The sequence below is a fragment of the Lepidochelys kempii genome, chromosome 15 (genome assembly GCF_965140285.1).
Source record: "Lepidochelys kempii isolate rLepKem1 chromosome 15, rLepKem1.hap1, whole genome shotgun sequence".
Taxonomy (NCBI): domain Eukaryota; kingdom Metazoa; phylum Chordata; order Testudines; family Cheloniidae; genus Lepidochelys; species Lepidochelys kempii.
The window spans coordinates 19,952,140-19,964,530 of NC_136394.1; the positions used below are offsets into that span (position 1 = coordinate 19,952,140).

Below are 12,391 nucleotides of genomic sequence, written 5' to 3' on the forward strand. Positions count from 1 at the left end.
AGTCTTATGATTCTATTTCACTTCACAAACCACAATATGACTTGGTCTACACTACAAACTTCTGGCAGCATAGTTACGTCTGCTAGGGGTGAGAAAAATTCACAAAGCTCTGGGCAACATAGCTATGCCTGCAGAACGTCCACTGTCGGTGGAACTATGCTGACAAAAGAGTGCTTTGGCAATTTAGCTACCTACCATTGTTTTTAGTATGTTGGTGAAAAAGCTGCACCTTAAATAGGGGGGTATGCTGGCATAGACTCTGTAGTTTAGACATCGCTTAAGATACTGGCATAAACAACCACACCCACACTGCAGGTAGGGGAAGCTTGCTACTTTAATTGTACTAGCACAGTTAAAGCAACAGAAAACCTTCTAGTGTAAGCAAGTGCTAAAAGCAGATTTTATAAAAGCCCACGTCTATCTCCAGGAATCTTTACATTAAATTTGAAGAAGTATCCCAATGAACAAACAATGGGTTTATTTGCTTTCAAATCAAACATTCCTGTGTGGAATCTGCAACCCAGACATTGTAGTATTATGCCAGCGAATGAGAACTCAGAACTGGAACGGACAGCAGCCTCTCCAAGGTAAGGGGCACAAAGTAAACAACACACAGAGAGCAAATAAAGTAAAAAATTTCAATTTTAATGATCAGGGCAGTTTCCTCTAAAGGTTACAAATGAAAGTTCCCATTGAGTTGACAATATTCCCATGGTTATTTTATTAAGAATGACCCAAACTTTGCTCACAGATTGAGGTTGATTTAAAAAAAAAAAAAGGAAGAGATGATAAAGATGATACAAGTTATACAAAATATTGAGGGATGTAAAAGAATATCTAGGGGAAGAGAGCATCTCCTGAAGGCACACTGAGACATACCCCTCACATTCCTGCTTTTACCTACAAGACAAAATATGGATCAAGACCTTCTGCGGATAAAAATAAAACTCCTAATTAAAACACAAGAGCATAATATTGGCAGCAACTTATTAATAAAGGTAAAAGGACAAACCACTCTGGCAGAAGTGGAGTCCACAAGGAATCCTAAGTCCAGAGGCCTTAAGACAGAAACCATTTAATACATTGCACAGAACTAAACAGAGGAGACAGCCCTTCAAAAAGAGAACAGTATTACATTCAGTGGAGACCATAGGCTTAATTCACATCCACAGGTGCTATCGTTTGTGTGTCAAACCCACAGGGAATGTTGTGCCAGTAGGAATTTACATCCATTGCCATCAATGCCACTGCCCTCCCCCAGGACCAGCTCAGGAAGGGAGCTTTAATTTACACAGCTCTGAGCCTCTTTTGAAGCCCACCTGGTGAAGTTTAGCTGGAAAGGGCTCAATCAGCATGTTTCCTAGGCCTGGTCTCTGCTTCAAATGCAGGTTGACATAGCTATGGTGATCGGGGTGTGAAAAAGCTACACCCCGAGTGCTGTAGCTATGTTGACCTAACTCCTGGTGTAGATGCAGCTAGACTGACAGAAGCATGCTTCCGTCAACCTACCTACAGCATCCCTACAGTGATAGAAAAATCCCTCTGTCGCTATATCTACCCTGTGGGTTATGCTACCATAGCTATGGTGCTGTACCTATGCCATACAGTCCCGATAATGTAGAGATGCCTTTAGGCATCCCATTCCTAAGGCACCAGCTGGCTCCAGGGCCCCCGTTAAGTACGAGGGTTGTGGGAGGCTTGCACCACTGCTACTTCTCTCTCCCACCCCCAAAGGAAGTTGGTCCCACAGATGGTGAATTAAGCCCAAAGTCTGACCAAAAAAATCCGTAGCAGCTTCATATGCCCAAAACACAGAAGACTAAAATGTAACTCATGGAGGAACAATGGCCGTCAGGCCTTGGTTAAAAGCAGCTGTCTCTTAAGCAGTGTTGCATACTCTCCCCTCTAAACTCTTTCAAGGTTAGGGGCTTATTCTCCTCTTCTTCTTCCAAATTTTCAGCCACAACCTCTGAAACCATGTGTGTAGGTGTGCACACCTACTTGACAGCACATAAAATTCCCACATTATTGCACACAACCCCCCCATCTGAATGGGCAGATGAATAATGAGGATTTGTCCATGCAACGTTTCTGCGTGCTAGGTTGAAGCCTACTGAAAATTTGAACCTTACATTTTACACATTTAGGCCAAAATGTAACCAAGAGCTACCTAGCAAGTAGAGCGGGATGCCAAACCACCAGCAATATACCTGGCAATCTACCACAGGCAGTACTGAACCCCTTCTAAGGTTTCGTAGTTTGCGTTTGTGATAACAGTACACTACATGTTCAAAGTGGTTTAACAAACCTTAATTAAAGGGTTTGTGAAACAATTACTTGGGCTGGAGATACTCTGCATACATAGGCAGCTATACATCTATGTTCTGGGATTGTCCAAGTACAAGAACACATTGGAACCATCTGTTGTTAATAACATCTTTAAAATAAAAGGATCAACGTATCCCCTCATACACACATACCAGCCCGCTTTCCAAAAGTAGATCTCATTCATGAAAGGGACAGTTTCTTAAGCTTAGAGATGGCAAAGAAAGTTAAGTCTCTATCTAGCCAGAGAATCCATTGGTATAACAATAGATTTCTGATCCCACACAAATTGCATGTGAAAGTCATGGACAGTATGCAAAAAAAAAAAAAAGAAAAAAGTCTCTCTCTCAAATTTTGGAAATCACTCCAGCTACAGATGAAGAAATTCTGTAAACTAAAGAGATTTTTAAAATAGTACATAGATGTCTTCAATTTATAAAAGAAAAAGAAAAAAAATCTATTTTAAAATGTTTTGCACTTGCCTTATGTAGAGATTACATATGTTTAAATAACTGTATGTTTCATATAAGCACTTTTACTGTAATAAAAACATAATTCAAATTACATAATTCCTGCACAATAAGATTCCTTTATAAAGTACATTTTTTGTTACTTTAGTTTTCAAGTATTCCACGTTTCAATGCATCAGTTAGTGGTGTACACAGTCACTTTCAGGGTCACTGCTGCATTATTCTCCCCCCCCAGTTCCTTTTGGTCATCTGTGACAACTCATTTTCAGCATGCAAGAAAACCTCTGCTTTACTGGATTGCTGGATTTAGAAAGGCCACTTAGTTCTACCCAAACTGAATCACAAGCAGCAAAGATCCCAGCTCCTGCTATTTACTGACTCAGTCAGAGTCATCGTCACAACCATCACTGCCTTCAAGATCGTTGCTCTGCAAAGTAGAATGAAAAAAAAATGGTTTTGTCATCAGCTTATTATAGACCCAAATCAAAAGACTGGATCGAAACTGCTCCAAAGTCTAGGGAAAGGTGAATCTGGATCCAAACTTCATGACTTGGACCCACCTCTAGTTACTGCATTTGAAATTATAGGGAGTCGGGGGGGGGAGAAATACTGTCTTTTACTTCTTATGGCAGATAGTGAAATGGAAGAATCCAGTTCCATATAGCTCCACGGAAGCAATAACTTACAGGGATGCTGTCAGGTCAATTTAGATGCCTAACAGGAATAACAATTCTGTCATTATTGTTAGCACAGCAGAGCCAATACATCTTAAGATGAGAAGCAGGATTTTATTCTCTCATACCTCATTAATAGAATTGTTTACTAAATTCTAAGCAATTGCTGAAGGACTCTGTTCAGTTAAGTGTGAAACTGAATGATGACAATCTGCAGCATACTGAAAACACAGGGAGAGCATATAAAACTTAATTTAAAAACACAATGAACGACACAGGGCTCCTGTACCTAGTGTATTCTTCCTTTTCATATTTAAGTCAACGAAAACCTCCACATTTCTTGAAGCCGTCACAAAACTGAGAATTTCCCCAGAGCACTCCAGAATCTATGGACCTCACTGCAAAATTTAGGTCCAAATTGTCATAGAAATAGGGCCCTGTGTACAAGTGCTGAAAAGTAAGTTCCTTTTTTAAAAATGTGTTCAGTTGTACAGAAACAATCTAAGGGGCTATTAGTAACACATATAAGGAAACTGGTTTAAAGTTTGAATTCTACACTGACATTGTCCCTTGAAAGAACGAGCCAATGTGACTGAATAAAGTCAAGGGTTCTACAGTGTTTTCTTAGCACAAATATTCAGAGTGCAGTTATAATAAAGAAAAGCACTGTCAGCAATGATCACGGTATGGCTTAGGATGATGGATTTCCAACTGTTGATTTAAAACCAAATGCAAACAGCTGTATGTAGCTTTGAAAAGGAAATGGCCTTTTCTATTATAAAATAAAAAGACTGTAAATGTATCCAACTACAAAACCATCAGCACAACATGCTGCAGTGTAAATAGGCTAAAAAACTTTTATTATGGAATCTGTCACAAAACTCCTTATTTATCTGTTCCCAGCCAGCCCGTGACAACTGCAAATCTGATGTATTTGTTTGAGTTTATTGATAACAAGCACAAATGGTTTCTGCTAGCCCAGCAGCTCAGTGCTTCTTTAACATGTCATCAGTGAGCCTTCATTATATCATCATCAAACAGCACTGGAGGCAGGAGAGAATTCTTTGTACCTTTCTGAGTCACATTAAACCAAATTAAGGTGGCATGTGGTATAAGCATTTTACATCAAGTGACAACAGTGTTTCCATGCACTGTATCTACATCAGCACCACCACAGCAAAACAATTACCAGAAGTAAAAAAATAACCCTGACAAGTCTCTAGTTGTCCTTATTCATGCAGTTCATCCAGGCTGTGGATTTTAATTTCAATATTAGAATTTTGTTTCATGCCAAAACAAATCATAAAATGTTAGCGGTGGAAGAGACCTAGTCTGACCCTTGTCAGTGCAGGATTGTTCCCAACACAGCGAGACCCTAATTTAAAGAACTGCTAACTAAAGATTATTCAATCACCACTCCAAGTTTTCAGGTGTGCTGCAAGACATTCATTAAAAAAATAAATTAGGATTCCATTGAGTTGTTTTTCTAGTACTGTCTCCAGCTTAGTTTTAACAGGTCCCAAGCAAACAATGTTTCCACGACTCCCTTGGGAGACTATTCCCCAGCCCAACATATCTCTCAGGAAGATCTGAATTTCAGTCTACAAATTCCCTTTCTTAATACTATATCCCATATCTCCTCGTTATACCTATTCAAATCAATAGCAGTTCCATGCACTAAAAGTTTCATCTTACAACTTCCTATTAAGCTCAGTGGGAGTTTTGGCTACTGGTGGGTTTGCAGGATTGGGTGCAGAGTAATTAAACTTACTTTCCTCTGAGTTTAAGATTCTTTGCAAGTGAACAGACCATTAAACAAAACAGAAAATTAGATAAAGGATAAGAGAGTTCTCCGTGCAAATTGGTATTTAAAGGGACCCTACCAATTTGAAATTTAGTCTATCTTGAATTCAAGTTAGTTACAGATAGCAACATCTGCCCCTGGCTCCCAACCCAGATTTATATGGTTTAGCAATCACATCTTCCTGCGCTTTAATATATTTCTTCCTTTTTCCACTTGCCATGTGCAAAACTAACAAAAAGCAGTGAAAGGGACTATCCGCAAAATGCTGTCATATATATATGTATTTCTCGACATCTGGATATGATTATTTTAGACTAGTCTCTTTAAGTGATAGTTATGTTAGGTGGTGTAGTGACAGCAGGTAAAAGTGTTCAGGAAGAAAAGCAATTTTTTTTTTTTTAAATTGACAGTATTCCTCTAAAAAGATAATAGTTTCAATCATTACCTTTGAGTTTCTGTCATTGACTTGTACCCCTGAAGAAGTGGCATTGAAGTCATGGATGGAGAGCGTGCTCAGCCAGTTCACCATGGATTGCTCCTCCCTTTCAGTGTTGATAATAGTGGGATAGATATGTTGCTCTTTGAAAACAGCGATCTTCTCCTCCTCCTCCGTCCATTCCAGTGGCTCATGTAAACCATCATTTCCAAAGCGTCTATTGTACTTTTCAAAGTGCACCTTTTCCAAGACCAGCCCAAGCCCTGGAGCTTTGGGGACATCCACCTTTTCCTCTCCCCAGCTGCGCTCCATGATGGACTCCGGTGCATAGCCTTTCACTACAGCTATCACCAAACCAATCATCTTCCTTATTTGGTGCATCATAAAACTCTGTCCTTTCACCTTTATCACTGCAAATTCCATGCACTCCTTCACAAAGGGCTCTTCGCAATATATCTCCATGATGTACCGTTTGGCACTGGGGTCTTTGGGTCCCTTCTGAGAAGTGAAGTTGTGGAAGTTATGGGTCCCTTTGTAGCAAGCAAGAAGCTTGTTGACTTTCTCAAGAGTCTCTTTGTTCAGACGGTAAGTTTTGTCTTGGATATCACGGTCTTTATGAGCAAAGGCAAACGTTGGTAGCATGTAGAAGTAGGTTCTGGCATCACACTTGTTCTTGGAGCTGAATCCTCCGGTGACTCTTTTCAGTCCTCATTTTAAAAATGACATTTTGTTAACAAAACTTTTGAATCAGCCAATTTCAGCCACATTACAATCCCCGCCCACCAAGAAGAAACTATATAAAATAGAAGGTGTGGGGGGGGACAGGGGGTAGAACAAAAAAACCCTTTTCACATTGAAATATTTGAGGGGGAAAAAAATCTGAATGATATAGCAAAAAGCTCCATGATAAAGAATTCCTCTTTAAACTAAAATCAGTGTTTGTACAGACTGCTGGGATACCCACTTTTTCATTATTCTTACCCAGAATTCTGATATGAGAAGGAAGACAGTTATTGATCTTTTCTAAAACGTCATCTATCAGCCAGATCTTCAGTGACACAATCTGTCCAGCGGCAGACACGCCCTATGAAAACAAAAACAACGAGAACACACATTGGTAGTTGTGCCACAGTGAAAGATCTGTATGAGAACAAAAATTTAAAATGGATAGTCTGTTTACATTCTCAGTTCATTTTTTTTTGCTGTTATTGGTCATTGCAAACTGAAGTGAAGAACCATAAAGTCAAAATCACACAGAAAGACACACAAGTAAATTCAGCACCACTGCAAACCTAAAGATGCATGGTATTTTTCCCCCACTTGTAAAACTGCGATAACAAAGAGTTTAAAGGATTTTCCCTGAATCACATAGAAGCCTACTGTAGCAAAGCCATGAACAGAACCCAGATCTCCCAACTGTGTGCTTCAGCCACAAAATCATCTGTCCACTCATGGGCTAGCAGTGTAGTTTGGTTAGTGTGGAGGAAGGGATAAGGTTGAAAATATATTATACTATCACTCTCTGCTGTGGTATTTCACTGCATTTGAGTCATACAAAACCAAACACATGCTGTATGCAAGTCTGTACATCATGGTAGCATCTATGAATCTCAGTTAAGAATTAGGGCCCCCTTTGTGCTAGACACCACATAGTCAAAGAACAAAAACAGTCCCCAACCCAAAAAATTCCTAATATATCAAACAGGATGGAACAAACAGGGCAGGAGTGGGTTGGGAGGAAGAAGTAACAAATAGATGAACACAGTTAAAGTAAAAAGAAAAGGAGTACTTGTGGCACCTTAGAGACTAACCAATTTATTTGAGCATAAGCTTTCGTGAGCTACAGCTCACTTCATCGGATGCATACTTTCCACAGTATGCATCCGATGAAGTGAGCTGTAGCTCACGAAAGCTTATGCTCAAATAAATGTGTTAGTCTCTAAGGTGCCACAAGTACTCCTTTTCTTTTTGCGGACTAACATGGCTGCTACTCTGAAACCTATTTCTCATCTGTGATCCAAAATGCACATGACCAGAGACAGTCACAACAATCTCAGTGCTACTAGCTTCTGTTAGAGCATGAAAGAAAGAGCTTCAACACCTTGTCTGTTCGCGCACACCTCTGAAAGGACATTTTTTTCATATCTTCACCGTGGTTTTCTGGAATGCACCCTGACCGAATGAGGGCAGATACTAAATCATCCTCGATCGTCTTGAACTGCGAGGACCCCACGTTTCGCTGAAGATAAAATAGAGGAAGAAAACTATAATTAATACTTTCTTTGAAGACCCATCGTTACCCAGAACCCAATAACCACTAGAGTCCCAATCAATTTTCAAAGTTATCTCTTCACAAAACAAACAGCACTGCCCCTCTCTAGCAAACCCTACCAATTATATTTTACCTGGAGTTATGAATGAGACAGATACACTTTCAGTATTTCTTTTACTATTGTAGCTGGTAACAAATAGAAGTGATTTCAGATGATTCCTCAACCTCTGCCCAAACCATGAGTAACTGGATTTATATGGAGATTACAAATGACCCATCTGTGGGTCTGCAACACGAGACCAAAGGAGATGTTATTCCAGTACAGCCAGCGTCACTCCAAAGCCAGCACACTGGAATTGAGTCACCATATTCATAAATTAGATTTATACATGCTTCGATTGTATAAATCTAAGGGTTCACAACTTTGCTGCTACTATTGCATTAGAAAAGTCACTTTCTGCACAGCGTGGTTAAGAGAGCAGCCATGTATCTGTGGGCTTGTCTATCCTGGAGACATTTTGTAGCAGTTTTGTTATACTGCTGCTACACCAACACAAACCCACCCCCGCTATGTAATTTAGCTGCAGCAGGGCAGTTTAGCCTGTTTCCAAACTGAAGTAAGCCACTCCAGTGCAGCACATCAAAACCATGGGGCTGCATTAGGGCAAGTATCCCCAGTATAGACAGGTTCAAAAAATGCAACAGAAAGAGGCAGAAATGTAATCTGCATGTTTTGGGGCCATGTGCCGTGTTTCAATGGTACACTGAATACCCATCTACACTACAGGACACATTCCGGAATGTAATGCTTATTACCATTTTTGCTTGTACACATCTAAACGTAAGAACATACGAATGGCCATACTGGGTCAGACCAAAGGTCCATCCAGCCCACAGATGCTTGTGTCCTGTCTTCCGACAGTGGCCAAACACATTTTAGAAGTGAAATGAGCAGGGCGGGGAAAATCCAAGAGCCAGTGAAACAGCCACAACTGCAGAGCCTCAACCAGAGAGCTCAATGGAAAGGTAGCAGGGACGTTATAAGATAGCACTAGGGTCATTCATTGAACTGGTGGAGCTGCAGCATGGTGCTTTCAGTGCACACAGCAGGCTTATCTACAGCAAGGTTTTTCTGAAAAATCTCCCTTCGTTGCTACAGCTCTGGTACAGTTCTACCAGGATCTGCACTGGTGGGAAAGCTGGTGCGGACTGGCTGCTAGCATAACAAACTATGTTCTCTGAATGACACTAACACATCTGAATCTGAGGTTAAGCGAGGCGTGTCCCAGCCTCCTGGATTTCTGGAGCCTACGGCTTCTCGTCCTTCTTGGTTACCACCTCCCTCCCCTCATTTCAGACACAGCACTACTTTGGACATATTGATGGAGACAGACATGCACCCCAAACACAAGAGGCTGAATAGTATTTATTGCCTAACCACATACTTGCATCCCATGGTAGCCTTTCCCAGAATATGCCATCAACAGAACAATCTTCCTTTTGGGAAATTTTTTATTCTGATCCTCCACATCCTTTTGGCTTCTCTTGAACCGTTTGTCTTGGTGTCCATTTTCCTCTTGGTTTTCTGTTTCCTCATTGCTGCTCTTAAATCTTTTTGCCTGACTGGCAGCAGTTGCTCTCATATCCCCAGCCATTGCAAACCACTGAAAGTGACAGAGCAGGAAGCAGGCTTCAGCAAGTAGTCGAACAACAAAACGGCACCTCCATCAGTGGAAAAAACAAACAGCGAATGGATCACACCCAGCACTTGGGCCGCAGTTTAATATTTTTGGTTGTGAGCTGGAGAAACTGTGGGGAAAGTAATTTAAGAAAATTTCCACTTGGCTGTGTCTACACTATTGACACTACAGTGGCATAGCTACCTCTGCATAGATTAAGCCTACGCCCATGGAAGGGATTTTTCCATCAGTGTAGGACACCACCTCTACACTCCTCTTCCCCAGCTAAACTACAGTAGCTAGTTTTTTTTCACACCCCGGATCAACGTAGCGATGTCAACCTAACTTAGACCAAGCCTGTGCCAGTATTTTGCAATTTGGTCACATTCTCACCCTTTCTTGTCCAACATTGGTCCAAACAGGGTTGCACAGCTGTTGGTCCACAGCTGTTCCTTGAGCAAGGTGCCCAATGGTGCTCCCCCTGTTTATAAATGAACTAACAATATTATTCCTAGCTCTTTAATAGTGCTTTTCATACAATCACAAAGCACTTTACAAGCATCTTTAGCCTCATTTTACTTATCAGGAAACTAAGATGTACGGGAGGAGACTTGTCCAAGGTCACCCAACAAGCCACTGACAGAGCTAGGAATGGAACCCAGCTTTCTCCTGGATCCCCCACTGTTGTCTCTCTCCACTAGGCCACACTCTCGTATGAAGTTTCAGTCAGCCGGGTGGCCAGAGGGAGCTACGAAGCCAGCGCTCTGGGCGGAGGCAGCACACAAAGCTGCTTGGCCATGCCTCCGCCTAGGAGCTGAGCTAGGGGGATGTCCCCGCTTCTGGGGAGGCACGGAGCCAGGTAGGGAGCCTGCTGGCCCCACCACGCACACACCCAGCACCAGCAGGGTCCTGGGCCCCGAACCACCGCCGCTCCCCAGCACCCGTGGCATCCCCAGGGCCACCCCTCCCCAGCACCTTTGGCACCCCCAGGCCACCCCCCCCCAAGATTTAGTCTGGGGCATATAGTAGAAATCATGGAGAGATCACGGGCTATGAATTTTTGTTTACTGCCTATGACTTATCCATAAATTTTACTAAAAATACCCATGACTAAAACGCAGCCTTAGTGATGGCATATGCCACAGCATATATTATCTAATACAGAATGCTTGAGAACGGCCACCTTGAGAGAGTGAGGCAGGGAAGTGCATAAGAGACACAGAATCAAGGAAGTGTAGGACTGGTTAGTTGACAAGAAGTCATCTAACCCAGTCCCCTGCACTCAAGGCAGGACTACCTACCAACTTGACCATTCCTGACAGGTGTTTGTCTCACCTGTTCTTACAAACCTCCAGTGAGGAGATGCTGCAAACTCCCCAGGCAATTTGTGCCAGTGCTGAACTACCCTGACAGTTAGAAACAGTGGGGTGGGAGGAGGTATTGTTTCATATTCTCTGTGTATATATAAAGTCTGCTGCAGTTTCCACGATATGCATCTGAGGAAGTGAGCTGTAGCTCACGAAAGCTCATGCTCAAATAAATTGGTTAGTCTCTAAGGTGCCACAAGTCCTCCTTTTCTTTTTTCCTTAATGTGCAACCTAAACCGCCCGGGCTGCAATTGAAGCCCACTGCATCTTATCCTAGCCTCAGAGACTCACAAGAACCACTTTTCACCCTCCTCCTTCGGGCACTTTATGGACTTGAAAACCGTTATCACAGAATCTCAGGGTTGGAAGGGACCTCAGGAGGTCACCTAGTCCAACCCTCTTCCCCCCCAGCTTCTCCTCTCCACACTAACCAAACCCAGCTTTTTCTCTCTTCCCTCATAGGGCATGTATCCTAGACCTTTAATCGTCTGTGTTGCGCTCCTCCGGACGTTCTCCAATTCGTCCCCCTTTTTCCTGAAATCTGGCGCCCACGACGGGGGGTCACCCCACCCCCACCCCCCACCTGAGGCGCTGGACGCCCCCCGCGAGGACCTAGCCCTGAATGGAGGAAGCTGCACCATCAGGATCAGACACTTTCCCCCTCCCTGCGCCCATCTTCCAGCCTGCGAGCCCAGCCGCGCCCCCCCGGAGGAGCCCGGGGGCCAGGCGAAGGGCCCGCCCGCCAGACACGGGTACATACGCCGGGCGCGCTCTTCAGCCCCCCGCCGCCGCCGCCGCCGCCCGATCTCGCCGAGAGGCCCCGGGCCACCGCCCTGAGAAGTCGCCACCGCCCAGGCATGGCCCCCGCCAGGTCCGCCCGCCCCGGGGGAGTCCGGGGGAACAGCCCCGCCCCCAGCAAGGGCGCCACGAGCTGCAGCGGCCGCGGCCACTTACGCGGCTCTCGCAGGGCTGGGGCTCGGCGGCCGGCACCACGTGGGCACAGTCACCGCCACCCCCCGCCCGGGATCCCCTACGGGCGCCGGCTCGGGACACGCTTCCCTTCCCAGCGCGCCGCGCGGCCCCGGTGCTGAGAGGAGCTGGAGGAGGAGCGCGGGGCGAGCGCCAGGCGGGCCGGCCAGGGCGTGCTGCTGGGGGGCTGCCCGCGCCCTGCGAGCCACCTCGGCCCCCGCAGGGGACCGGGCAGCCTGCAGAACGGAGCCCCGCCCGGATCCGCGCTCCCCTGGCGCTGCGCAGACCCCGGAGGGCCGGTCCCAGGCAGCCAGGAGCCCGCTGGATTCCGGATTCCCCAGCATCGGGGGCGGCCGGGGAGGGGGGGGGGGGCGCCGAGCTCTGTCAGTGTAACG

At 44.4% G+C, this 12,391-nt stretch overlaps 1 protein-coding gene across 4 annotated transcripts; it reads right to left on the reverse strand.

Annotated features, from left to right (window-relative positions):
• Positions 1-624: 624 nt before the first annotated feature.
• Positions 625-12,144, reverse strand: PUS1 (pseudouridine synthase 1). Of its 4 annotated transcripts, XM_073312641.2 has the most exons (7): positions 11,788-11,854; positions 10,054-10,141; positions 9,427-9,645; positions 7,811-7,948; positions 6,691-6,793; positions 5,719-6,416; positions 625-3,222 (listed from the first exon to the last, which is right to left on the reverse strand). In XM_073312641.2, the coding sequence occupies exons 3-7, from the start codon at positions 9,634-9,636 to the stop codon at positions 3,175-3,177; spliced, it is 1,197 nt and encodes a 398-aa protein (XP_073168742.2). In that variant the 5' UTR covers positions 9,637-9,645; positions 10,054-10,141; positions 11,788-11,854; the 3' UTR covers positions 625-3,174. The 4 variants fall into 4 exon arrangements, with proteins under 4 accessions (XP_073168742.2, XP_073168740.2, XP_073168738.2 ...); XM_073312639.2 differs by lacking the exons at positions 10,054-10,141; positions 11,788-11,854 and adding an exon at positions 11,982-12,144 and having other exon boundaries at positions 9,427-9,790; XM_073312637.2 differs by lacking the exon at positions 10,054-10,141 and having other exon boundaries at positions 11,788-11,958.
• Positions 12,145-12,391: the final 247 nt, after the last annotated feature.